This window comes from Serinus canaria, chromosome 6 (assembly GCF_022539315.1).
Source record: "Serinus canaria isolate serCan28SL12 chromosome 6, serCan2020, whole genome shotgun sequence".
In the NCBI taxonomy this organism is placed as follows: domain Eukaryota; kingdom Metazoa; phylum Chordata; class Aves; order Passeriformes; family Fringillidae; genus Serinus; species Serinus canaria.
Window position 1 is genome coordinate 25,540,893 of NC_066320.1, and position 27,616 is coordinate 25,568,508.

The 27,616-nt window shown below is 43.6% G+C and overlaps 2 protein-coding genes across 4 annotated transcripts; one reads left to right on the plus strand and one right to left on the minus strand.

The window, feature by feature from the left end:
- The first annotated feature begins 1,400 nt into the window (after nucleotides 1-1,400).
- PDCD4 (programmed cell death 4) lies at nucleotides 1,401-20,471 on the plus strand. 3 transcript variants are annotated; one of them, XM_018910617.3, is made up of 13 exons: nucleotides 1,401-1,815; nucleotides 5,715-5,862; nucleotides 7,020-7,115; nucleotides 10,391-10,687; nucleotides 11,227-11,321; nucleotides 12,967-13,080; nucleotides 13,344-13,565; nucleotides 13,829-13,926; nucleotides 15,442-15,556; nucleotides 16,389-16,496; nucleotides 17,552-17,662; nucleotides 18,392-18,531; nucleotides 19,729-20,471. In XM_018910617.3, exons 3-13 carry the CDS (start codon nucleotides 7,076-7,078, stop codon nucleotides 19,787-19,789), a joined length of 1,401 nt encoding a protein of 466 aa, XP_018766162.1. In that variant the 5' UTR covers nucleotides 1,401-1,815; nucleotides 5,715-5,862; nucleotides 7,020-7,075; the 3' UTR covers nucleotides 19,790-20,471. The 3 variants fall into 3 exon arrangements, with proteins under 3 accessions (XP_018766162.1, XP_018766161.1, XP_009085437.1); XM_018910616.3 differs by lacking the exon at nucleotides 1,401-1,815 and adding an exon at nucleotides 1,978-2,140; XM_009087189.4 differs by lacking the exon at nucleotides 1,401-1,815 and adding an exon at nucleotides 4,529-4,811.
- Nucleotides 19,880-21,617, minus strand: BBIP1 (BBSome interacting protein 1). The gene is made up of 2 exons (XM_050976223.1): nucleotides 21,388-21,617; nucleotides 19,880-21,312 (listed from the first exon to the last, which is right to left on the minus strand). The coding sequence occupies exons 1-2, from the start codon at nucleotides 21,431-21,433 to the stop codon at nucleotides 21,137-21,139; spliced, it is 222 nt and encodes a 73-aa protein (XP_050832180.1). The 5' UTR covers nucleotides 21,434-21,617; the 3' UTR covers nucleotides 19,880-21,136.
- Nucleotides 21,618-27,616: the final 5,999 nt, after the last annotated feature.

Here is a 27,616-nt window from a genome sequence, read left to right on the forward strand (position 1 = left end):
GGAGGCTTGAAATATTATGCTGAGAAAGGTAGATAGAAGAAAGTGGTGGTCATAGGCACAAATGACCAAAGCCTTTCCTACCAGGTCCCTGGCAGCTCACACTTTGATCACCAAGTAATTGACTTGTCAACAGTGGAAATAGGAAGTGAGAAATGCAGTCCTGGAAAGCAGCAGGAGAGGTGCAGCCCAGGCTGCATTGAAGGCTGGGGTGAGCTTGAGGAGAGGCTATCTCACTTCATTTTGCAAAGCAAGTACTGTGAGCATGAGGCTTTCTCCGCATAAACACTCCCAGGAAGGGATGAGGGAAGAGCTGATGCTACTAAGGGCCAGCGCTGGTACAGAATAAATGATCAAAAGGAGGCATCAGACATTTTGATTAGAAGATCACTACCAACCATTTGACAATGTGGTTCTGGAGTGGCCTCCCCACTGCAGTCATGCATGCAAAATATTGAATTGCTTTGAGGATGGGACTTGGCAAGGTCACGATAAGGATTATATCACAGGATGCCTTTGATAGGAGACCTGATAGCACAGAAGTTCCTGTCGTCCTAAGCACAAAGGTAAATGTTCTGTAAGCCTCTGTCCATATAAATATAGAGCATGTGATTATATACACACAAAAAGCAGGCACTTGATTTATTAATCACAGGACCTCAGCTTGTCAAATAATAATTACAAGGCAATAACACACCTTGTTTTAATAAATGGCTCCCTAATATTTTCTCCCACAGTAAACCCGTAGAAAGAGACAATTATTCTGAGGTGGAGGTGGCATTTTGTGTCTCTGGTTGTTAGCTTTTAAATGAACTCACCGTCTGGAACTCTTAAATCAAGTACTCCCATTTTTCTGCACATTTCACAAGTTCCGCCCTTTCCAGTAAAGCGTCTTTTCAGATGCGTGATTGCCCTTTGTTAAGGCAAGAATGAACAGATGACAGCGGCAGCACGGAGGAGACATGCCTGGAACAGTTGAACGGAGCAAACCCGCTGCCGCCGCTGCCAGGAGGGTGTACTCAGAGGCCTGAGCAGGGCAGGCTTCTTGTGCAATGTGAGGGGCAAGTCCTGGGAAGCCTCGAGAGAGACAGGAAGGCAGTGGTTCGGGAAAGTTTTTATGCAAAGCCATGGCAGTGGGTGACTCTTCGGTCTCCGTGCTCGGGCAAACGCAACGCGATCCCTTCTCCGAGGGCGCCCAGCCCCGACAGGCTGCTGCGCCCCGACAGGCGCTGCACACCCGGGTCTGCAGCACAGCCCCGCTCCCAGCTCCCGGATGGAGCTGCACGAGGATGTTCGAAAGCAGCTCTAATTAGTGAGCATTAAAAACAGTGAAGGCGTGTTTCAGTACCCTTTCAACCTGGAGCTGACGCTGTCTGATGAAGAAGAATGGGTGTGCTGTGTTTGCAGTTCATTTCATGAAGGCACCTTAGCCGAAGATGCAAAAATAAAAGTAGTCTGAAGGGAAAGAAAGCAGAAGGCCAAGAGACAGGCAACTGAACAGAGCAGATTGATTTAACAGATACGATACATTTTTGCTGTCTGCATTATGTGTGGAAATTCTTATTCCAAGTGACACAGTAACAGACTCGACTGTAATCAAACAGCACTGCTGAGGTGTCAGGAGCACAGATGCTGCCTATCGAAAATATTTAAAACAGAAAGTAAAACTTTGGAAAATCCGCAGTGGGGAGCGCAAGGGAAATGTTCGGTGGCGTTTCTAACCCAAGGCAACTTCTCTCTGCTTTTCACTGCTTTCTCTGGTGCGGGAGGTCGGAAGCCCTGCGTGAATCAGCCCAGCGACAGCTCAGGCAGAACTCGGTGAGAAGCAAAGGCCGGGCAGCCCGAGCAGGGCAGCGGAGACACGCGGTGTCCATTGTGCACCGGGCACGGCACGGGGGGAAGGGCTGCTCCACGCGTTTGGGGCAGCTCCAGCCAATGGATTCCTCCCCTGGGTGTTACGGGAGGGCTTGGCCTGCATGTGAGAAAGGGAGGGGAGAGTTTGAAAACAACCCAGCAGGCTCTAAAGGAAGGAAGACTGCTAGAAAGTGACCTGCTTGCCTCCGTGCAATCATTTTGCTCCAGGTGATCGGCGACTGTCGGGGTGGAAGCGCAGGAGGGGCCGGGCGGCCGAGGCGCGGCGCAGGTAACCCGGGATGCGGGCAGCGGGGGCCGGCTGGACACACCTCACTGCCGCCTTGAGCTGCAAACACACCAGAAACTCTCCAAAGAATTTGGGGGTTTTGGGGTTTTTTTATTTTTAATTTTTTTCTATATGAGGAGGAATTTTGCTGTTTTGTTTTCTTGGGGATTTTGGTGGTATGGTTGCTATTAATATGTCTGGGGGAGGGAGGGAGGACAGGAGGGAGAGAGCAGGTCTCTACAGCTCAGAGGTTAGCATGTGATCAGCTGTTTTCTACTTATTGCAGGCAGCTTTGAGGCTAGAAAGGGAAAAAGAGGTGATGTCTTTTAGTAGGCTGGTTGATACAGTGGAAAAATACAAAATATCTTTCATGCACATAAGCTCTTTTTCAAGTCACAGTGCTTTAGAAATCAGAAAATATGTGCAGATGAGATTTTCAGTGATTGATAACCCAGCTGCTAATAGAGATAGTCAGCAGAAGAAAGGAAAAACACACAATTTTCTGGTCTGGAGGTGTGCTGGATGGTTTGGTGGTTTTCATCTTCTTTTGATTACTGACCCAGCTTTTAGGCCTCTTGGAAGTGATCCAGTCCTAAACTTTAGCAGAAAATGCTTTAGCAGTTTTCCATGGTGCTTTAAAAGGTGTAATTGGCATGATGCCATATTTTGTGCCATCTTCTCTTGTGCAGGTTCTGGTTACTGTTTCAGTCTCTCTGTCACCTCTTTCTTCTTTACTAAAAAAAATCTCTTCAAAGCCCCACTCTGCCTTGCAGGGAAAGCTGAATTCCATCATCAATGTTACCAGGTAGAATTTATTTTCCAAATCTCAGTGATGACACTGTGGTGGTTTGCTTGGTATGCACGAGTCAGCAGAGGTGCAGAGAACAAACTAGGAACTATTTTTTGATTGATGGGGAAACAACATCTTTTAAAGCTGCCTCTAGGTCGGTGTGAAAAAAATCTTGTGTGAGCACGTTGGACTGTTCTGACTTGAAAAAGTCTGCAATTTAATGTCTTCATGAGCAAGAAAGGTTTTCTTTCTGTCATTTAGCTGATGGGGAAAGTATCATGAAAACATGGTTATCGTGCTGCACATTCTTTTAACAGATTGTTGTTTTAGATCTTAAACCTATTTTGGATGATTCATGCAGAGACAGGCCAGTAAATTAATTGAGAGGCTCTTACACAAGGGAACTTTGGCTCTTATTTCTGTCAGAAGTGTACCAATCTGGAGTGGAATTATATGGGAAAAATATTTAATAATACTACAAAAGTCAAGTCATAATCTGGTTAACTGAGGAGGTTTCTCTCGCTGGCAGCTGGAAAATCATGCAACGCACAGGTACCAAAGCAGAAGGGATCTGTATTTGCTTCCCTCATTGCTTGGGCTCTCCAGAGTGACAAATTAGGGAGAGAAAACAAAGGGTGAGCTGATTTTTGAGGAGAGGCCTGAATGGAGGCAAAGCACATGACAATTAGAGGAGACTGTCATCTCTAATTAGGTGTGCGCCCTCAGGCAGTTCGTAAAGAGTAAACAGGGTAAATGTAAACTAAAACAAGGTGGGAAGTTTGGAAGGCTGTGGATGGACATTCACTGTTTGGCCGTCAATCCCAAAGCTAATCCTTAAACCTGTGTGAAGCGTTTCAGCGGGGCAGAAGGTGGCCGGTGAGCAGCAGCGGTCCCGCCTGCCAGCTCCGCAGCGGCTGAGGCGCTCCCCGGCCGCGCTGCCCCAGCCATGTCCCCACGCTGAGGGAAGGGCTTGTGAGGGTGGCAGCCAGAGGTCTGAGCCCCCCTTCTTAGCAGAGAAAAACACACACAGATGAGAGGTAATAGGTTATTTTTTTTCTGATGGTTTTCTTCAGAAAAGGCAGAAAAATATACTTTAAATTAAAGTAGGACAGCACGTGGAGGAGGAACCAGGCACAGCTGCCGCGTTTCCGCGGCCGCCCGGTGCTAGCACCCAGCACCCCCAGGCTGGATGTGAGGAGCCGTTCTCGCACATCCCGGGGGCTGCCGCTCCACACCCGCCCCCTGGGCGGAAGGGCTCAGGCGATGCTGTCCCGGTGCGGGCGCTCCGGACCGCGTCCCACAGGGAAATGGAGGGCCGGCTCAGGTGCACCGCAGCCCCTCGCTCTCCGCACCAATGGCTCCTTCCCGCTCTTGCCCCCCCGACCCACCCGCGATGGTCGCGCCCTCCCCGCTCTCCCCCGGCCTTCCCTGCGAGCCGAACGCGCACCGAGCTCCGCCCGCCGATTGGCTGCGGGGCGGGCGGCAGCCAGCCAATGGCGGCGCCGCGGGTGGCCGTGTCGCTGGGGCAGAAAACACAGTCAGGCAGGGGGCGGGCGCGCGCGCGGGGGCGGGGCCGGGTGGCGGGCGCGCTCACGGCCGGCAGCGGGAGCGCGCGCGGCGGTGGCTGAGGGGACTCGGCCCGGCCCGCGGCCCTGAGGGAGCGACGGAGCTGCGGGCGCATCCCGGGAGCTGCGGGCGCTCCCGGGCCGCGGCAGCCACTGCCAGGCCCGTGCCTGTGCGCCAGTCCGGCTCCGGCGGCCTGAGCCCTCGGCCCCGCTCCCAGCGGCCTGCAGCCCTCGGTCCGGCGGCCCGAGCCGTCGGTCCCGCCCGCTCCTCAGCGCCAGCGCTGCGCCGCCGTTGGTCCCGGCCAGGGGCACGGGTTTGGTAGGAGTACCGAATCTTACCGTGGCTTTTGTGTGTGTGGCTGCGGAACAGCAGCTGGTGTTGGCAGGTCTCCAAAGCTCCGGTAATGGGGGGGTGTTCGCCTAGAGTTAGCGAGAAGGCAAAAAAAGCGCATGCTCTGTGAAAGTTACTCAGGGATGCTTTCCACCTCGGGAGGTCTTGATAACTTTCGGAAGCTTTGTCCTGCTGCGTGTGATGTTTCTGAAGGTTAATGTGCCTGCTGAGGTAGAATTGCATGTTTGAGTGAAGTGCAAGAAATGGCAGTCGGTACAGAGCTCTGAGCATGTTTCATTGGTGGATTTCAGTGACTTAGAAAAATACCCTTGCTTTATGAACTACTTTAAAAGTACTGTTCATATCACTGATTCATCTTAAAAATTGCCATGGTTTATGTTCTGCCTAAAGTGGGTTCTGTCCATTTTGTTCCTGTATTATGTCTTCCAAGATGGATTCTAATGTTTTAAAGGCAGTTTTGCAAATTATGTTCCATAGTTTTATCGGTAGTGCTGTGTGATGTAAGTCTGCAAATGAGAAAATGATGGGTTTTGGATACAATGATAAATCTCAGTATCCTGATGCTCCAGAATCTTCTGGTTTGAGTTATAGAGAAGGTGGATTGCTAAACTGAGAGTGTATCTCCTATCTCCTGACCAGTATGATGGCAGAACTTGTAAGGCTTGGATATTCCATTATGCTTGTTATAATCAGAGTGGTACTAATGGAAGTTGGGTTGTTATTTATTATGTTGCCACAGGTGGAGGATTTCAACTAGGGTCCTGTACAAGAAGAGCATTTCTCCACTTGAAATTTAAAACTTGGTTACAAATGATGGAAGCTGTGATTATTATTTAACACAGGTTTTGTCCTTTTCTGTCTTTTCCCAAGAGGTGGACAACTGATGGAACATTCCACTAGGAAGGATAAAACTGTTCTTTCAAGGTAGTTTGTGCGGATTAGACTGAGACCTGCACGGAAAAATAGCTCAACCAACAGTGACTAGGAACACTTGAGAACTCCTGAATGATTGCTTGAGGTAACTCACAAGAAAGTTTATTAAAAAAATGTGGGGGGCAGGGAAGGCTCTTAATTGCACAAGGCTGGGAACTGTTTGGTTGGTATTAGGAAATACAGGACCATGACAGCTGAATACTGTGCCCCAAACCAGAGTTTCTTTATTGCCAACGGTCTGTGATGAATCATTTGCCATTAATGGGTCTGTGGCAGGCAAGTGGGCATGAAAGGGGAAAACCAGGGAAGAGAAAAGGGGAAGGGAATGCAGTCGTTTGTTGTCACAATCTTGCCACTCAACGGTGAACAGTTTTCAGGACAGCAAAGGATGAGATGGGGAAAAAAGGGCTCCTGAATTCTTATGGGACAGACACAAATACCAGTAATGTTCCAAGGCCTGTGAAGGGATTTGTGAAAATCTTGCAGGTGAAGAAGTGTATGAGGGAATTCTGGGACTGCTTAATTTTTTTGTGTACATAAAGATGGATGATGCCATCCTCTTCACAGTGACATGGGGTGGTTTGGAGAATAGCACCTACCAGGCAGGGGAGAAAGAGGAGCAGAAAAAGAGAAGTGTTTAAATGAGAACTTTATCCCTTGCAGATTGAATGGTGGTTGCAAAGAGTGTTTGAAGGGTGCAGAAGCACAGATGTGAAAACTTGATAGCTATATTTACACATACAGTAAAACAAACACTATGTCCTTGAGGCGTGGATCAAAAATTAGCTTGTTTTCTAAGGGCTGGGCTGAACTCGATAAATTGGTACCTTTTTATCAGCATCATTCACATGAAGAACGTTTGTCTCGTGGATGCAATTATAACATTGATATTGTACACTCATACAGATAACCACTTGGCAGAACAGGACAGTCTAGCTTGATAGAGGTGGCTTTTATCAGCTAAAAAAAGCTGTGTACATGGGGCTTTTAGCCTTAAAATAACGGCTTTTGTCCCATTTATAAGCAGCAGAACTGACAGCTGCTAAGGCATCCAGGTTTAGATGTGTTGGAGGCTGGTGCTTGTCTCTTGCTACACCATTTACCTTCCCAGGAACTTTTCAGCTGCTACTAATAGTTAATTATAGCTGAAGCCCCCCCATTTTTATATTTTGTGAGTGAAACCTTTGCATTTTACTTTGATCTAGTGTTTTTTGTTCTTTAAGCTTCTCTGTTTCTGTTTAGGCCTCGGAGGGAAAACATTAAGCTTTACATTTCACAGTCAGCTCTCTTAAGCAGCTATGGAAATAGAAAAGGAACACATTTATATTACCCCAACAGGTAAGTAATTTATTCAGTTGTTTTGGGTTTTTTTAAACTTAAAATTGCTCAGCTGACCAGAAGGGTTCTCTGTAGAAAAAAATGTATCACCTGATAATTTTTTTAACAATACTGATTTAGAAAAAAAAATAAATCAAAAACTTACAGAATAATTCATTCAATTTTATATCAAAGAATCCTGCTCTATTATGTTTGTTTAAAAATTATTAAAATAATGAAGTTATCATTTCTGTAAGTTACTGGATAGTAGTTGCACTTATCTCCTTATCATCTGAGTTCAAGTAGTGCTGGTGTGAAGAAAAGAATAAACTTAAAAGTAAAATGTGTAGTTGTGTTTAAATTCTGGGTTTTTTTGCAACAATTTATCTTAAAATTAGGGGAAACAAATGTAGAAGGGCTTGGCTGGAAGTGGGCTGGCATGGGAAAAATTTAGGAAGTACATGTTAGAGATTACCATGAAACGGACTGTTTTGTCCATATCACACATTTATTTTGTGATGCTTAGTCAGGGTAACACAGATTCGTGTTTTTTCTTTATCTTGCAAAGGTTGTGATGGTCTGCATTGACTCTTTCATGTCAAAGAGATTTTAAATGTTTTTTAGAATAACACGTATCTATTTTAAGATGGTGGGTATTGCAGTTGAGGTGGCAATATACTCCATATGGTTTCTGATATTTAAGCAGAATTAAGTTAATGCAGAAGACACCTTGGTTGTCAGCATTGCAGAATTATATTTGGTTAATGGGTAGAAAACTGCAGGAGAGCTGGGTTGGCAGAGTTTGGACAGTTAAAATTGGTAGAAGGCTTTGTTAACAAAGGTAGCCCATAAAAACACAGTTTTTAAGTGAGCCTGCTAGACTGAATGGCAGGGTAATGAGATAAATCTGGATAGCTTCTTAATGTATAGTAAGCAAAGTATTAAAGTTGATTGAAGACTGTTACTGCCTATATATGTATATGTTATATGAGGTGAAAATAAGAAGCTAGAAGGAAGATCTGCACCATTTTATAGGTTCTTATTATTTTATTTTATTATATAAGTTTTTGGAAAATAGCATATGTGTTCAGTCTGCTCTTTCAAGCCTAACTAGGTAATTAATAGTGGAGGAACAGTTGGTTACCATATTATGGAGAAAGAGGCTGCAGCTGGAAGTTACAGTGTTATATAAAACCCAGGGTAGTAGTGCAGTGAGAAATATTAATTCTTATGGGTTGATGTTTCCTGTGGAGGATTTCCTTTAGTCTTGAACCTGATCAGGATTGTGTAAGGACGTTGGACTGTAGCCTCTCCTTTAATCCTTAGCTGTCAGAGTCAGGACTGACTTGTGTTAATTGTTGGCCATTTCCTTTGGAAACTGAGAAAGAAGTAAGTGGTCGTTGAAGAGTGGAGTTTCTGGACAGCCAAAACTCAGGTCTAAACTGGATAAATTCATGGGAGACTGAGCATGAAGAAGAATTTGAGTGGATTTGACTGAGAGGAGCTGGTCCTTGCTGATGGGGTCTCCTGGGGAATGAGAGGAAGGAAACCTGTTTGGGTTTGCTCTTTTTTTCCCCTCTGTTAGCTTTATGCAAATCTCTCATTGTTTTCTTAAAATGTTAGACAAACAGAGAAAGCCACTTGTGAGAAATCTTTTCCTGGATGTGATGCATGCTTTTCTTTTTTAGCTTGGTGCAAGCATAAAAGGAATGCTTTTGTGGGAGTAATGAGTGGAAAGATGAAGCTTAGCCTGGAATGGCTGCATTATTGCTCAGCTGTAGCATTCACATCTCTGAACACCAGTATCTAACTGTCATTTCTTTGATCACAAAAGGAGGTGGTTCCATCAACTTTTGCTCTGTTTAATATAATCTTTGATATGGGTAAATACTTGGACATTGGCAATATTTTATCAGTCCACTTGGCTTTAAAAACAATTTTTCATGAACTTGTTTCAAAGTGAAAAAACATAATTTTGAGAAAAATTGCCAAGTGCACGTTGCTGATGAGCAGATATTGGAAGGATGAATTAATATGTTAGCTAAATTCAAATGTGAATTTTATATACTCTTCATATTCTGTAAAACTCTTCTGTAAAGCAATTTTGGAAAAGCAGCATTTTTGAGTACCCTCCTATTGCCCTGCTAGTGTTGGGGCTGTGGGCTATGTCTTAAGGACTCTACTCAGTTCTGAAGAAATGGAGAACAGAGAGCTGAGGCTGTTCTCTGTCTGTGTGTGTCTTCTAATTTGCAAGGACTCCCAGGGTACTCACCGGAATGTAAATAGGTTCAGGTGCTTTTTCTTTTTTCTTTTTTTTAATCTTGATTAGTTAAGAAGGGGAAGAATAGCTTGTGAAAGCTTTTGTTTATAATGCTCTACATAAGACCTTCTGCTGAATCACACAGCACTAGTGGGGGACAACTTTGTGAAATAAGACTTTAGACCTAAACGTTAAATGTGCATTAGTTTCCTCAGAGGGTGAAGTTATTGTGCTTCTCAGTGCTCTGAGATATTTACAGATCCTTAAGTAGTGAGAGAGGTTTTTGCTGGGCACAAAACAAACCTATTATATTTGATTCTGTTGTGTTTAGAAACAGTCTTGACAGAAGCTATAGTGAGGGACAATCCATAGAGAAGAGAGATCCCACTGATTCAAAGGACTGTACATTCTGTACAAGCTCTCCAAGCTTTATAGTGAACAGCATTCCCCCCCCAATAACATCAAAACCAAAAAATAAAATTAGGAATGTTTTAATTTTCTTCTATGTCTAAATTTTTGCTTTTCTTGCTAGCGAGCTGTGTTTGAAATTCCCTGAGTTGAATAAAGGGAATATTGGTCAATGATTTAGGCAGTTAATTTCACTTTAGTGATGAGTCTTGTAACATTGGTGAGTTCCTACAGAATTTACTGTATTGGCAGTTTCATTTGTTTCTAAATCAAGGGAAGAGTGGGAGGATTGAGAACGAGGCACTTAGATCTGTGCACTTAGTTTAGGTGGTTTTTGTTTAACAAGGGCGGAGTTTTCAGTGGTTTATGTATTTATGTATGGTTTTATTAATTTGCTCTCCAAGTCTTGACATCTGCTCTGTTTAGATTGTGGATATTTTCTGCAGTGGAATAAGGAAGTCCTTATTACTGGAGTATGTAGACATACCTTAAAAACAATGTTTGCCTTTACACTGTTAAAAACAAGAGTTCTATATGGCGTTATAATCCTTTCTAAATGCAGTGTGTTTTGGTATTCTAACATAAAGCTGTTTAAAACGATAAGATTTTTTTCTGTCTTCTTTTTAAGAACTTGAGAATCTAAATGATGCTCCATTTTCTGGTGATGAAGAAAATGGTGGGTCTGAGGAACGAAAAACTGAAATCAATGGGAATTGGATTCCTGCAACTTCAATTACTGAAGCCAAAATAAATGCTAAAGCAAAGAGACGGTTGAGGAAAAACTCCTCTAGAGATTCTGGGAGAGGAGACTCTGTTAGTGAGAATGGAGAGACACTGAAGATTGGAGTTGTACCAACGAGCCCAAAGGGGAAACTCCTGGACAGGCGATCCCGGTCTGGAAAGGGAAGAGGTCTACCAAAGAAAGGTTGGTGTAGCTTAGTGAAGAGAATAGAATGAGAAAGATAAAGATTTGTTCAAAGCACAGTACATTTTTTTCTTCTGGGAATTGTTTTCATAAATCACAGTCTCTGTGCAAGCGTTTGGCCCTTTATGTTATTTAGTGGGTGGCAATAGCAGGTGGCAGCAAATCTAATATGTCAACATCTGTCTTTGAGGGGAGTACATTTCCTTAGCAGGCTTAATACACAAATCTGAACTGTTGGTGGTTCATGGGACTGTTACTAATGCAAATTTAAATAAATATTGTATTTGAAAATACAGTTTGAACCTTCAGGAATTCTTGTGCATTCCATACTGCTTCTAATGTCTTACTGGAAAGTGAGGAAAAGTGGCTGAGGAAGTGGGAACTTGTCAGACAAACACACCCTCTTCAGCATATATTGTTAGTCAGGAGATGGGCACAAGCAGTGATAGATCACTTTTTGAGTGAAAGAATGTTGTATTGAAATCAGAAGTGTTGTTTGTAAACTGGTGGTCCTTACTTACTCTCCCATATTTTGCCAGGTGGAGCAGGTGGTAAAGGAGTTTGGGGAACACCAGGTCAAGTGTATGATGTGGAAGAAGTAGATATTAAGGATCCTAATTATGATGATGACCAGGTATGCAAATAGTTTCTGTGCAGTGTTGGTTTATATTTCCTTTTATCAGTTTCAATGGTCTTCATGAATTGCGGCCTGGCTACACTGAAATGCTCATTTTTATGCTCAAGAATAGATTATTGGCTAGTAAAAGTCAGCTGGTGTAGAAGTCACAGTGTAATACTCACGAATCTTATCCCCAAGCCCTCTTTCAGTGCCTGAGTAAGCAGCGTGCCTTTCCCACATGTGTTCTCCCTTGCTGTTTCCCACAGAGGTGGATGTTGCAGTGCTGCTCCATATTGCTCACAAACAAACAATGTGTTAAAATGGCAACACAGACTTGCTCAAGTGGGGAGGTTAGGGGGGACAGTATCCTTTATAGATTTTTCTCTTCCATGTATTCCCAGCCCGCCCAATGTCTTGTCTGCTTGGTATAAACACTTCATGAAGTTGATGGCTTGGACACTTTGTTGACATATCTTTCTTTAGAATATATTATGGAAGATTGTTTCTTACAGCCATATTACTGGGAGAAGGAGAGAGAAAGCAAAGCTTATTGGGCAGAGGGGTTTTCTATCATTGAAAGGGAAATGGTGATTAGGAGCACAGCTTGCTGAAGTCTCTGCAATCACATCAATTGCAAGACAGACAATCAGTACACTCTGTATGACATCAGCAGAACAATGGTGGTGTCCTTTGAGTAGAGGCTGTTTGCTGTATTCATCGCTGCTGAAAGTATGGTATGTGAGAATATCAATACCTTCTTCCAGGATCAATTTTCACTAAAATTTTACACTTCACATTAACAGAAATAGCCATTAAAAATGGAGCTGACAAGTTCATAGAACAAAATTTATTGAAGAATGAACATTCTGTGTAACTTTGATATGATGGAAAAATAGTTTTTTTGATTTCTTCTATACTTCTTGATCATGGGAAGTTTCTTTCCATCAAACATTGGTTGAAAAATGTCTTTGATCAGATGTCTTTGTCCAGCTCTGTAGTGTTACTTTGAATGTTGGTTCTGTAGGTGCAGAGTGGGGAACTAAATTAGAGTGGGGAGATCTGGTGCTGCTGGAACTCTGCAGGACATGTGATACATGAGGCAGTTGCTGTGTGCCTCTTTTTTCCCCCTTAGGGAATGCCTTTGCTCACAAATATTGTGAAAATGCCTTTTCTGTGATTTGTGCATGGCACCACCTGTCTGGTCACACAGTCACCAAGGAGGAGGGAACAAGGCAGGGTTCCTGTCTGGGACAGGAGTGCCACTTGCAGGGGAAGGTGCTGTGGCACAGACAACTCTGCGGGGCTGGGGCAGGAGCTTCTGTTGCTCTCCCTTCAGTATGGAGGCACTTGACCTCTGCTCCTGTGGCATCAGTTGAATCCTAGGAACAGAGTTTGGTGTGTTTACCATTGTTTAACAGTAAATTCAGCCTTTCAGTTGAATACAGTTAACAGTAAAGTCAAAATATGAAGAAGTATGACAGTTAGCCAGCATTATCTGCACTTTAATAGTAGAGACAGAGTCTAATGTTTTTTGGCAGAATATTGACTACCAAGAACAAAGCATTAAGGATTAAAAAACCACTATTTTGATGCCATTAGTGCTGCATAAGGTGCAAGAAAAGACAGTAAGTATATCAGCTTCTGTTGTCTTTTAAAACAGGAGAACTGTGTCTATGAAACAGTAGTGCTACCTCTTGATGAAAGAGCATTTGAAAAAACTTTAACACCAATCATCCAGGAGTATTTTGAACATGGAGATACTAATGAAGTTTCGGTATGTTATGTGCCTTTTTATTTCTTTGTTTTAGGGGTCAAAGCTGTAGCATACAGGGTAGTGCAGTTGCCAGCTATGAATGAGTTTATAGAGAAGTTGGTAAGAAATGTACTATAAGAATATCCAAGCAGTTATATTAATTATGTGAGCAGAAGCATATATGTAATTGTATAAGCACATAAATATTTATTTGAGGTCTATTTATATATTTAAATAATAAAAATTATGAAATCTCATTGTTTTGTTTTTCAAATCTTATCTAGGAGATGCTGAAGAACTTAAACCTTGGTGAAATGAAATACAGTGTGCCAGTGCTGGCTGTTTCCTTGGCATTAGAGGGGAAGGCTAGTCACAGGGAAATGACATCTAAGCTTATCTCCGACCTTTGTGGGACAGTAGTAAGCAAAACTGATGTGGAAAAATCCTTTGATAGACTGCTCAAAGAACTACCTGAATTGGTGTTGGATTCTCCCAGGGCACCACAGGTATATTTGTAAATCTTTATGCCAGTAGTCAAAAGCTTTTTGTGGTTAAAATAGATCAAATAAAATGAAATAGACTCTGTGTTTTGAAAAATATATATTGATTTTCTTACTGTCTGTAATCCTCTCCCAATTAACCCAGGCTGTGTTTTCACTTTGAAACAGCTCATTTAAATAAAACCTGAAAACCAAGCACATTATAATTATCTACTCAAAACTTCTTTGAAATTCAGCATTTAATTAAAAATGCTTCTTTTTTGTTGCAGTTGGTGGGCCAGTTCATTGCTAGAGCTGTTGGAGATGGGATCCTAAGCAGTACCTACATAGATGGCTACAAAGGCACTGTGGATTGTGTCCAAGCTCGGTAATTTCCTTGCTTTCTCTACAGACACAGTTTTCTATTCCAAATGTCAAAGATGATGATCAGGAATTTACAGCTTCAGAATAAATCATGCAGTTCTGGAACTTGGTTTGTTTTTTTTTTTTTTTTTTTTTTTTTTTAATTTGAAATGAAAAAAAAATTTGACAAAACCAACAAAATCCAGAATGACTTAAGTCAGAGGAGAAATACTGAGTTCTGAAAAATGTATTAATACATTTGAGTTGTCAGGTTTGTTGTCCAGCTTATGTTTGAGAGTGAAAAATGAGCTGAAAAAAAAGTGGTTCTGGAAGGTTTTGTCTTAGAAAAAGCTTTAATGTGATTAATGGGTAAATATAGCATCAGGACAGCTGCTGTAAATATGTTGTGAAATACACAAGGGATTAACTGTTTTGCCTTACAAAGGTTTGAAGCCTGTGCAGTGATTTCCGAGACTTTCTCTGTAATGCTCTGTTTGTCAAGAAGTGCAATTGTTTTCCATGTCAGTGTGAGAAGTTTGAAGGAGCAATCTCTCACAAAGAGGGATGTTTTAATAATGAGTCATGTTTTATTTTTCTTACCCCCATAAGTGTATGTTTCAGCCTTGATATGGAGGTGCTGAACTCCTGTTTCTTTCAGAAGTTGCATTTGCAGTGATTATAGTTTGGCACTTTCAGAAGAAAGAGCGGTTCTTAGCTGCCTACCTTGGGGGCTCAAATTGAGAAAATTGTCTGTCACTTATATAAATGTCTTGTGATTTGAGGGATTGTAGCCCGCATTCTGCACATCTGGGATGCTTTGCTGCCTTTGTTATTTCTTGGCCAGCTTTTCCTGCTCATTAAATCTTGGTGAATAGAGTTATTGTTATTGGCTTGCCCCCAGCATGAGGACTGGGAGAACTGTTCCTCCTTTACATGGACGGTACATAGTGTATCCCAGACTTCTTTTTTGTCACTTCACTTCCCTTTTTATACTTTTTTCAATAAACTGGCAGGCATCCCTAGCTTGTGCTATTTTTCCAACTACATATTTACCTTCTGAAGTGTTTTCTTTGGCTTAAATTCTAAAGGTTTCAGAATTCTTCAGACCCAAATGGAAAATAGTATTTCAGTAGAAAACTGTTCTTGAGTGTGGCAGCAACTCAGGCCTTTTTTGTTTGAGATCTACCTGCCAAGCTGCATTATTGGAGGAGTCTGGATACAATCCATTTCTGCATAAGAAAAATATTCAGGTTTTTTTTGCAAGCATGTTTCAGGTTCTGCATTGGTGATTTAATCTACTGCCATCACAGCATTTTTACCTGTCCTTGATAGGAGCAGCAGTGTAAGGGTGACAGAAACACAACTTGAGGAGCTTATTTTTTGCTGTTTTTTTGATCTGGATGGTCACCTGGAGTTGATAACCCTGACCCCTTCCCAAAGATCTGGTAGCTTTGTTTGAGGAGACGTGGCCATGGGGGCAGATGCAGATGCATTTAATGAAGTTCTGTAATCAGGTTTAAAGCACTGACTTTGCCTTTAGAGCTGCGCTGGACCGCGCGACTGTGCTGCTGAGCATGAGCAAGGGAGGCAAGCGCATCGACAGCGTGTGGGGGGCTGGAGGGGGCCAGCAGTCTGTGAAACACCTGGTCAAAGAGGTAATGACAAAACTCCCCACTCTTCAGTGGGCTGTTGCTCTAAGCTTACTTTGTTGGGGTGGAGGGAAAAGAGACAAGTATCCCATACTAAAATGATGTCTTAGATCATGAGTGTTGATTTTCTTCTGTTGTCTGGACTTTCTTTTTTTATATCATTGATTTAGATGAAATAGTAGAAATGATAGAGATAATTTAATTGATTTTGTAGTATTTGTCACTGGTGGGAGCATGCTAGTACAACATTCTGTATTGCATGTATATGTTTATTTTTGCTTCAAGCAAAACTTTTAAGCATTCAGCTTTTTAAGACCTCACAGTATAAAGTGATGAAGTAATTAAAAGAGCCAAGATGAAACTGGCTAAACTAGATAAACTATTCTTTTTTGGCATTGCTGATCAAAAGCACAGTAATAACTGAAAAAAGAGAGAGGAAGAAAGAGGAATGTTTAGAGATACACGCTATAAAGTAAGCAGGTTTAAAGGAAAAGGTCATGTTACAATTTCTAGGTTGGGAGTCTAACAGATGATAGGAGGAGGCATTCAAGGGAGAGGATAAACTTAATGCCACCCACATGCTCCTTTTATGGTGACACAGAGCTTATAAAACAATGATTTTGGTGCTTCTGTATCAACACTGTGGATAGGTATTTGGCTTACACTGTGTTTCAGGTGACTGATAATGTCTCCATTTATTAATTACATTTTTAAAAGCATTGGCAGCAAGTTTGAGGAACTAACTTGCTGCTGGGTTGCTAGTGGATTATCAAAATGGTTGACAGCTTTTACATTTTGTATCTAATTATTGTTGGGTTTTTGTTTTAAAATTCAATAGATTGATATGTTGCTGAAAGAGTACTTGCTTTCTGGAGATGTATTGGAAGCAGAACGCTGCCTTCAGGAACTGGAAGTACCCCACTTTCACCATGAACTTGTATATGAAGTAAGGAGAAATCAGGGTCTCTTTAATAATTGTTGGTGTTTTGATGTGGGCATGCAAATCATATAACTGGCATCTGAAGCTTAGGTTGCTTGTTCTGTTATTTGAATAACTAAATTGTTTCATGTAAAGTTAAAGGTGTGTGTGCATTGTGCAACAACTAAGCTGCTGCTGACTCTGGGAAGATCCAGAAGTAATTTCTGAGGGTTAAATAGTTGAATTCAGACTATTATAAGTTCCTGAAAATAAGATCTCAGTTTATTTTCTGCTGAGGAATAGCAACAAAGAAAATCCTCCCATGCTTTGTTTTGGTGTTTATTTCCTTCTAGTTTCAGATATCTGGGTATTCTAATGGGTGTTACCTGTTTTTGTTAAGTTATAGAGCTTCCTTTTTCAGGGTGGGATTGTTTCACCCAGCACATTTGTAAAAGCTTACATATTTCAGACCCAGCCTATATGGGAGACAACTAATGTTGTTCCCATTTGTACTGTTTTATCTGCCAAATTGGGAATTGGTTGTTTACCAATAAAGCTGAACACCCACAATCTACAAAATTTCCTTTTCAATAAATTGCATTGTTATAGAAAATTCCTTCACAATAGAACTACAATAATTTCTGTTGATGGGGGTTGTGCAGTATTGCAGATTTTAAGCTTCTGGGTCCTCCTAAAATCACATAAGAAACCCCCATGGATAGAAAATTAAAACCCCTTGGATACAAAATTAATTTCACAAAATTAATTAATTGCCATCTGTACTGCAGCAGCCATATGGATATAGTCATGTAGTGCTGAAGCCAGAGAGAGGCAATGCTTTTCACTCTGTCTAGTCCTTTCTGTTTTTTCATACCTTTTATCTTATCCAAAGAATTTTCATTAGTTTTTCTTTTCTAATAATAATAATAATATCAAACTGAAATTGTGAGTGCTTGTAGAAAATGGGCTTTTTCCCCCAGAAAATCCATAATAACACATTTTCTGTACCTCATATGGTCACACACCTTGTACCTGAGCCAGTGTTTTCATTTTAGTCCAAACACTTGCATGATTTGTTTTAGGCCATTGTACTGGTTTTGGAGTCAACTGGAGAAAAGACCTTTAAAATGATACTGGATTTGCTGAAAACTCTGTGGAAGTCTTCTGTCATTACTGTGGACCAAATGAAAAGAGTAAGTATGGCATTTGGAGAACTTTGCATAAGGTCTTCCAAAATTTCCATCTGCCTTTATGCAGTTAAATGGTTAAAACTAATCATCTAAAATGCTGAAATATTGCTTCATCTTTTAAATTTGTATTTTTATCCGGTAGTCCTTTGTACCTGAAGCAGTACAATGAGTGCTTACTAATTACAAATGTCAAGTAGAGCAGTATAAAACTCAGTATTTTGCACAGTTGGAACCAGCTGTGACTTCTCAGGATGAGTATAGGACAGCAATTCTGTCCCAGGGCAGACTGGGGATCACACCAACACTTATATAAAAATTGATGCAGCTGTGTTGCTGGTGGGAACTGATGAAGTCATCTCTGGTTGTCCCCAGTCTCCCCTGCTGCATAAACTTGTGTTGGTCATTTATGGCCACATTTGTTCAATTACATGGAAGACTTATTCATTCTCTTCCTATGTTACTGCCCTTGTAGCAACAGGCAGGTTAACATACAGATTTCCTACTGTCTGGACTTCTTTAGAAGTTCCAAGTTCAGGTTGTGTTTTTATATAGATATTTGTATAATGGTATGGGCTGATATTTTATACCTTATTTCTCTGCTGACTTGTAGCTGCAATGTGTTAGGTTTGTGAAACCATGTAAAAAAATCCTCTGGAATGCAGAAGGGTTTTTAAAAACTTTGTAATAAAATCATAGAGTAACCCAATGATTATTTGAATCCTTACACTGCAGGGCTATGAACGGGTTTACTGTGAAATCCCCGATATTAACCTGGATGTGCCACACTCCTATTCTGTGCTGGAGCGCTTTGTAGAGGAATGCTTCCAGGCTGGAATCATCTCCAAACCACTGAGAGACCTCTGCCCTTCCAGGTACTTCTTTCATTGTAGATAGGCAAAGGCACTGCTTTTGCCTATCTACAGAAAGCAGCATCTTGGGGCCAAAGTGTTGCTGATTGGAAAATGGAGGATGGACCAACAGTTGGACTGGTAAAATGTGTATTAAGGAGCTGCACTGATGTGAAACCTGTTGAGGCTGGGATAAATATTTGAGGAAAGGCAGCCTCCAGTGACTCCCAGGTAGCACCCCTCAGTGCTCCTCAGAGGATAAAGGCTGCCTCTCCTCTGGTTTCCTTATTTGCTTGGTAGAAATCAGTGCAGCACCAAGCTGGAAGATCCAGGTTGTCACAATGGTCCATGTAGGTGACAGTAGAAAACTGTTGGCTGTACTGGGGAAATGAAAAAATAATCCTCTAAAAATGGTTTAAACATATCAAACAGCATGAGTAGAGCTCTAAGATGAGACAAGTCCTAATATTTACGTAAAAAGGAACAGGACACTCATGGGATAAGCTCTGCACCCCATTCCTCATATCTGTCCTGTGATTCTTGTAATGCTTTTGGTTTTGGTTTTTTTTTTTGTTATAGCTTGGTTATTCGTAGCATAAATAATGCTGTGTGAACTGCACCTAATCAGCATGTTGTTACCTCCCTATTGGTCACAAAACAGTTAAGAAGTTTCATTTCCCCTGGGGAATATATGTAAATTTTTAAATAGGATGTTAATATTATTATTCACAGTTTTATGCATTGGGAATAGTATTTATTTGACAGGTCTTTTCTATTTTGGGTGTTTTGTTAGAGTTCTTAAGTGTGATAAATTTGGATCTTGGAATGTTAGCATCTTTATCAAGAACAGCCTCCATTTGTGGACTTCACACTTAAAACTCTGTGTGTGTGTGTGTTGGTATCAAATGTTTTGCAGGTTTGGGTGTGTGGGAGGATAGAGTGTCATCACTGCATCAAAAGCTTGTTTATACTTTGGTTACCAGTGATATGTTGAGAGGCATTTTTGGTTCGTATACTTCAGTTTTAAGTAGAAACCCACCATTCCTAGGTTTCCAAACCAGCATTTTAAAGCAGCTGAGCTGACACAGTGATCACTGCTAACCCTGCTGAACTCACACTTCATATTTAACTTCCAAGACCTGAGAGAAGATTCTTCTCAGAGATAAAAAACAAGCAACACTACTGTAAATTACTGAAAAGAGACTTTCTACTTTCTTACAGGGGCAGGAAGCGTTTTGTGAGTGAAGGAGACGGAGGTCGTCTGAAGCTGGAAAGCTACTGAATGTGAGACCTGCCTCCTGAAGCCTTACAAGCTGAAAGGGAACATAGCTCGCTATCGATATATACAGCATGCATGCTCCTCTGGTGTGTGTATGGATGCACATCTAGAACTGACCAAATTTAAGAGTTGCTTAGCACAGTTTGTATTTTTTTAAGAGCACATGTTTTGGGTACAAATTGTTTTGGTTTTTTTTTTGTTTTTTTTTTTAATAGTTTTGTAAATTTCAGGAAGAAGTGTTCTTTCTTTGGGCATATAGTAGAACAACTAGCCACTCTGCTGTGGTGGTGCCTTGAAATAAGCTATCTCTGTATGTGCCATGTTTATGACCTAATCATTCCACGTGTGCGTCGATGTCTGACTGCCGCTCGCTCTTTCCAGGACAGTGCTGTCATCAAAAAATCACTGGTTTATACAAAGCTTTATTATAGAAGGGTCAAGTTAAGCTGCTGTGATCCCATTTCCATTGCTGCTAAAGAAATACTGTGCTTTGGAAGTTAAAAATTAGCAGTTTCTTTGTTTTAAAGAGCCCAAGAAAATACAGCTGGGGCACAAGACAAATTCATCTGTTTCAGGGGAGAACACTGGTTGGTTTCAGCCCCCATGTACCAAACTTGTCTTTTTTTCTATGTAACTGGAAAAGTGAAAAGTTCTGGTAAAACATATTAAAAATATTTTTTGTGAAGCTCTTGTTTCTGTTTACTTTTTATTTATTTTAAACAGAATAAATTAAGCAGTACATCTAATGGTGCCCTTTGGTATTGCAGTAAGGAGGAGAGCACAGAATAATTAAACTCATGGCAAATGAGTATTTACCAGAATGTTTTGGAAAACACAACTGACTCGCGTAGGAGCATCCACTCTGGCACAGATACTGTGAACGTGTCTTTGCAGCAGAGCTTCGTGCAGCCCTTGCTCAAGAACAAGATGGATCTAAGGATGACTCGCTTACAGGAACTCGGTAGAGCCTCTCCTTTGTTTTTCAGTTTCATGTCAATATTTCAGGCATTCCGAAATGCTGGGAATAGCCATTCCAGGCTGAGAATATGCTGTGCTCTAGGAGGCAAGCGCTTCAGTGCTCGAGCGGGTCTGGTAAACCCGGTTTGGAGCAGGGGGGTTGAGGAACTCGCCTCCTCCCTCTTTCGTGGGGGGGGTTCTGGTACCTCTAAAGACACGTTTAACAGCAGCGCCAGGGCAGCGACCAGCGCAACTTCTACACCAACAGCGCCCGACGCGCGGCCGGCCCGCCCCGCCGGCACCACCGTCCGCCTTCAGGCCGCACTAATCCGCAGCCCCGCTCTACAGCGGTACCTCCGATCGCGGGCGCCGCCGGGCACGACCCTCCCCGCGCTACTGCCGGGGCGGCGCGGCCCCCGCGGACAGCGGCGGGGCCGCCTCGGACGCCTGGGCCGCGTCCAGCGCCGCCCTCTGCAGCATCTCCAGCTTCTCCAGCGACACCGACTTGAGGGGCAGGATCTTGGGCTTGCACAGCACCATGGCGGCCGTATCCTCCACCGACAGCTGCCCTGCAAAAGGAGAAAAGGGCCGTGAGTGAGGGCCGGGCCGGGCGGGCTGGGCCTGGCGGTGCACGCCCCTGGTACCTTGCTTGGGCAGCACCTCCCGCAGCGCTCCCGTCCCCTCCGGCATGGCGGCTCCGGCACGACACAGCCGCCAGGGCCAACTACAGCTCCCAGCTTGCACTGCGCGGCGCCACACCCACGCACCCCTCCCGTGCCCCCCGGTGTGTGCTGGGAGTGGTAGGCCTAACGGGGCTCCGGCTGCCCCAATGCGCGCTGGGAATGGTAGTCCTTGGCGTGGCGCTGGGCTGGGGCCGCGGCGGGAGCGGCTCCCCCGGGGCTGTCCCGGTCCCGGGATTCCGGGATGCCGCTCCCCGCCTCAGCTGTGCCGGGCTCTGCTCTGGGGCGGAGCCGTCCCACCTGCGCAGGCCTGCCTGGCACGGCGAGCCGCTGCCTGCCCGCCCGCCCGCCAGAGCCCGCCGCGGAACTCAGGCTTCGAGGCGCTTTTATGGTTTATTTTCTGCTTCTGTAAATAAAATCCCCACCAAACTCCATCCAGCAGACGGGCGTGGCCAGGGCGTACGCGTCCCGGTTTTCGTTTCCAGGCAGCGCCTCGGGATTCGCGCTGTGAATCATGCTGCTGTTTGACGTGTAAACAGCAGTAAAAGCCGCTGTCTTTCTAAACACTGAGGGCTCAAATGCCGCCGAACCTGACGGGCCAGTGCACCGGGATCCCCCACAGGGGTCCACCTTTTGCGGGATCTTTGCCGCCGGGAGCAGCTTCCCTGGGAAAGCCCCGCGGGGAGCCGCGTGTGACCCGTGAGGGATTCACCTGTCCTGGGCCTTGGCCGTGCCCCAGCGAGCCCCGATTCCGGGATGTGTTGTAATTTTAGAGTTTGCTAATGTGCTTGCCTGTGTGCCCTGCACACCCCGTGCGCCTCGGGATTGGCAGCTCAGGCTGGTAATCCTGCTAACCTGGCCTCGGCATGGGGAACGCTCCTTTCAGTGTGCTGGCATTGAGACCCGGCTTCTTGCTATGCACAGGGATGGCCGTGGATGAGTAAAATGAGGGGGAAATTTACCTTTGCTAATAATTGTTTTCCATTCTGCCTCGGTGGTGGTTGTCTGCGTGCTTCCTTCCTCTCTGCTAGCTCAGGTGGGACCTGTCAGCTGTGGGATCCAAGGTTTGCTGGGAGACTAGTGATAAAACTTTTAACTTCCAGTAAGCGGCACCTCTCTGACAGTTATTTAAAGCCTCTGTCTGCGTTGTTCCAGTACTATTTCCTTTTTCCTCTAGGCAGCCTAGAGTAGGAAGCTGACAATCCCTCAGGTACCTGGTTCCACCTCGCTGGAAGCCTCTCCTGATGCTGGGTTGGAGGCCAGCAGAACCCACAGAGCAAGAGCAGGGTTCCTTCTCCCTGCCTTGTGGAGCTGGCCAAAGGTAACTCTCCTGGGCTGCTCCTGGGCATCACAGAAATGGGCCCTTTTTGGCCTTACTCACATATTCCACTTTCACGACGTTGGTGAGGCTGTAAAATGGATGTGCTTGCTGGGGACGTCCTTCTCTACCCTTAGAAGTGCTCAGCAGCATTCTCACTGATTTCAGTGAGAAAAGTTCCTTTGTCTGATGTGCTTTTCCATGTGCCAGTCAGTATTTTGTGCTGACTGGAAGGGAAAGGACAAGGCACTGTTTTATGATGGATGTTTTTAGACCAAGGCATTTCAAACAGTAGATGCAATTTGCAGATTAGTAATTTGCAGTTGTTAGTTTGTTAGAACCAATCCAGCATCTTAGATATGGCCATGGCTAAAAATGAACTTGAAAGATACACAGTTATAACTGAAAACTTTGCACTGTGAAAGCTGGAGTTATTCCTGTGGTAGCAAATATGGCCTGCAGAGCAGAAATGAGCTGAAAGTAAGATGCTGAAATCAAATTGTAGGCCAGGTTTTTCACCAGTGTCCTTCACAATGCCAGCGGCCACCTGGAGTCCAGCATTATGTGAACACTTGCATTTGGAGCCCATCTCAGTTGTGCAGGGAATCACTTTCCAAAAGCAGTTTTCCTGCCAACAGGGTTTGTTTGCTTGGTGATAAGAAACAATGGTCAGCTCAGTTTGTTGCTTGAGCATTTTAGTGACTGAGAAGTCTGGCATCCTGTACTAGATCCATTTTCTTAGCTACTCAAATGCCAGCTTGGCAGCCTATCTAGGAAGCTGATAGCGCTGGGACAGGCATGATTGTGGAGGTTGTTTTCAGCAGTTTCTAGTAAGTCTGTTTTTGAGACACCTCCTTCCTATTTTTTTTCCTTTCCTGGGGAAAAAAAAATCATAGTTACCACCTTCATGACTGGGAAGTCTGGATGAGAAAGAGGAGGGAGGCATGGGCATGCAGCTCAATATCCTACTTTTCAAAGTGCCTTAAAAACAGGACTGGGTTTAGTTTTGAGTAAGGCTGGTATTTATTCGTAGTTAAACCCCATTTTTTGACCTTTTTGGCCTCTGGGGTTGACATGTGCTCAAGCAACCATTCATTTCTTTCACGGGCCTTTCCAGTTGCCAGGAATAGCTAGGAAGCTTTTGCCAAAACCCTTCCATCTGGGAAAAGCACCGTGCACTTTTAGTGGGACTGTGCATTATCTTGGGGTCATTCCACAGGGCTGAAGAAGTCAGAACAAGAGTGTCCTTGTGCCCAGGTCTCAAGTTGTGTCCCCATGGCGTGAAGGTTCCCAGAGTCCTGAGACTCGACCTTGGGATGAAGCCCAGTGTTATTTGAGAAAGCCTGAGCGTGGTATCCATGGAGAGGACAACGTGCTCTAGGTTGCACATCCTTATTTTACTGATGTCACAAACAAGTTATTCTTGTGCACTGCAGAGAGCCTCACAGCCACAAAACCAGCAATAATTTTATAAATGATAAGCTTGTTTTCCTCCTCCTGTTCCCAGATACTCTGAGTGCAGCAGACAGCAGAGATGTGCATTGCTGGAATCCAGAGGGTTTCGTAATTTGGCAGCCACTTGCTGAAAGCCCTGCAGATGCAAAACAACACTTATTTCAAGTCTTGAGAAACATCTCCTACTAAGTAGAAGAAAAAAGCATTTAGGTGAAGCAATGTTGCCAGTCCCATTTGTTTATGAGGCTTGGGTTTTGTCTTTATACATTTTAAATGCTTTTTATTTTCCTTCTGCTTTTTAAGTCTTTCAAGTTCATGTTTTCCATATGACAAGAAAGTCTGGAATCAAGTCCTTACTTTTAAAAGCAAAAATTTGGTTCAGAGTCCTGTATAATCATGCAGCTCTAGACATGGGATGTTTAAAAATAAAGCCACTTTGACGAGAACTACCCATCTTGAAGGTGACTTTCTGTTCTGAGTTTAAGTAAATACTTTGTTGACAGTTTAAGAAGCTTTTAACAGCACCTGATCCAAGTGTTTGCTTTCCACTTGGATCTCTCTCTCTCTTTTCTTCTTGTCTAAAATTCTAGAGCTTGTTTCACCTCTCTATGTGCTGATGAGATCAGAAATGTAGTGTGGCAGCATTTGGTGAACAATGCATCCCAGTGCTTTCAGAAATACACCTGCAGATTTCATGCAGTTGTCCCTGAAGCTGCTGAGTGGTACCCTGGGACACAGAGCCCAGCTTCAGAGAGAGGAGGAGGAGGAAGGTGGTTTAGGTTTACTGGGTGGGGTAAGGCAAGGAACAGAAAGCCTGGTGTGGCTCCCTGTGGGAATCCCAAATGCCTTCAGAGCCTGAAGCTTGATCACTTGGTGTTTAACCCAGTCCTTGTTTTTGAAAGGAAGTTGACAGACAAATGATTTTTTTTTAGTTGAGCTTTCTGAATATACTTATTTTAAGTTTGTTGTTTGATGCAGTTTGATGCAGATCCTCAAGCTGTATGCAAAAGGCAAGGAGACGTGCCTGGAAATGCATTATCTGAGGGACACAGACACAGCTTTTTGACAGGCTGCTCTTCCTGCTAACACCAGGTAAATGCAGAGACCTGGCTCCATGTAAGTCCCATTCTGGGCTCCTAAGCCAAATGCTCTACACTGGCATTTCTAGGAGGTTACTTCTCTACTTGTGTGGTTTGAATCCCTTAAGTCTTTGGCCCCATGCCCTGGAGTGCCAGCAGAGGCTTGCTGTAATTGCCCGTAAGTGCACCGTCTGTCAGATTATTGTTTAATTATTCCAGCTTCTCACCGCCACACACTGCTCAGTGTCTCTCTTGCTATCTTTATTTAATTGAGTAGAAGAAATTCGAGACTTGTGCTTCTCTTACATCACTTTGTTTTTACCCATCCTGGCTGCATCCTACCGTGAAGTCCCACCTTTTGTTTGCAGAAGTCAGTCTTCTATAGAGAAAAAAACCATTGTCAATATCTCAAGCATATGTTAGAAGAGAATCAATATTTTAACACATGGTAAAGTCAAACCATAAATCTCTCAACACAGTGAAATGATTGTATTATTCTCCCTTGAAACACTGCTCCTCCCCCTGGGAAACAAGAGAGGGAAAGAAAACTCTTGCATAACCAAGCCCTTGTCCTCACAATGCAGGACTGTTCTTAGTCCTTCTCTCTGTGTTGCTCCTTCCTCTTCAAGACCCATCTTTCCCCAGCCCATCCCTGTTCATCTATTCCAGAGTATTACTGGGATATCAGCTCTTTTCCCGAGATCAACTTGTGATGACCAGTTCCACTGCCTACCTGCTGCCATTTCAAACATCTCTGTGCTTCCTCCCATCCTTGCTACCAGGCTCTTAATAATGTGTGTTGAAAAATAATCTTTCTGAGCTCTCTCTGACACTCTCCTTGTCTGTATGGCCTATAAAAAAAAAACTGGCAACACTCTGACTGCTTTTCTTCTCTCATGCTCCCTGTGCCTGTGACAAATATGTGTCATTTTTCTGGTCTTACACTTGGCTTTCAGCCTCTGAATCAGAACACTCTTCTTGTACAGCCCCCCACACAAAGATCAAGGCTCTGGTGCACACCACAATAATAGTAAATGTTAGGGTTGCTGGCACTCACTCTGCTCTAGTTTTCATGGCTCTGGGCAGAAGGACTTTCAGAATGTTCTTTTGGAAGATCTATCTGCACCTGAATGATTTAGTTTTCAGGGTTTCATTTAGAAATCCTCAGCTGAACCCCCACCCTTCACAGATGTACTCCCTGTAATGCCTGGCTCCCTGACTGATTTTTGGGCTTTTTCTTTTCACTTCCTGTAACTAAACTGTAGGATTACTTATTTCATACTGCTTTCTGATTTTATTTTTCATCCATCTCTTTTCTTCAGGAAGGAGCAATTTATGTAAGAATTTCAGTGTGGAATTGACTTTAGGCTTTATTGCTGTTTGTCACCCTTCAGGAAATACATCCCTGGCTCCAGCACTCAGTCCCTGCTGGCATTCTGAAGAGGAAGAGAAAATTACAGAGCTGCAGCTATTAAGACCAACAGGAAAATATTTTATTCAAACTCAACTTCTTCTTCCTGGGTCACTCTTAAGGAATATTTTTCTGATTGTGAGGATGCGAACAAGGGTTGTGTTTGTTTGTTTGTGTTCCTGGAGACTCCCCTATTCAGCTGATCTTCATCTTCTTCCACATTTCAGGCAGCAGAGCTTGGAGCAGTGACAAGCTGTAATCCCAAGGAAAACTGCTTGTGCCTGTGACCTGGGTTAACCTGCTGGCAGTGATACGTGCCTGGGCAGGGGCAGTCATTTCACACAGCTCAGCATGGACGTGCTGCCACTCCCAGCCACTTTTAGGACACAGGTGAGGTGTATTACAGCAAAAAAGCCTGTAATAAAGTTGTTCTGCCTTCCTGGAGCCACCCCTGCCAGAGACCTTTCCCCTTTCTTGGCTACTGTGGGAGCCTCCTTCCTTCAGCTTCACACCTTTATCAGCTAAAATGATACAGTCAAGAACTGGTTGTGGTCAGGCTCTGTCCCAGAAGGAGGGGCTACACTGCCACTCTGTTGTGGCTACTAGGAGCAGGAAGATCAGAGAGGACAGCAGGGAGGTGGAAGCCTGCTCCCTCTTTTATGTGGAATGGAGTCAGGATATGCCCTTGTATGAAGTTCAGCAGAGAAAAGCTTGGGCTGCCCTCACATTCCTGTGCACCGTGCCATTCCAGTCAGCCTGGTGCTAATCTGCACGGATCTCTGAAGGCATGAAACAACATGCAGTGCAAATGAAATCTGTGCTACACCACACCACAGTGCTGGTGCCAGCTTCTTTTAGAATGCTTCCATGAGAGCCAAGGGAAACAGGTACAATGGTAGAAGATGCCTTGTACCACCTGCAGGCACAGAC

Excerpts from the sequence above, each read along its gene's own strand:
- BBIP1 (XM_050976223.1), bottom strand. The coding sequence starts at position 21,433 with ATGCCGGAGGGGACGGGAGCGCTGCGGGAGGTGCTGCCCAAGCAAG. Across the intron at positions 21,313-21,387 it reads GGAGGTGCTGCCCAAGCAAG|GGCAGCTGTCGGTGGAGGAT; the intron begins GTACCAGGGGCG and ends CTCCTTTTGCAG.
- PDCD4 (XM_018910617.3), top strand. The coding sequence starts at position 7,076 with ATGGAAATAGAAAAGGAACACATTTATATTACCCCAACAG. Across the intron at positions 11,322-12,966 it reads CTAATTATGATGATGACCAG|GAGAACTGTGTCTATGAAAC; the intron begins GTATGCAAATAG and ends CTTTTAAAACAG. Across the intron at positions 18,532-19,728 it reads AGAGACCTCTGCCCTTCCAG|GGGCAGGAAGCGTTTTGTGA; the intron begins GTACTTCTTTCA and ends ACTTTCTTACAG.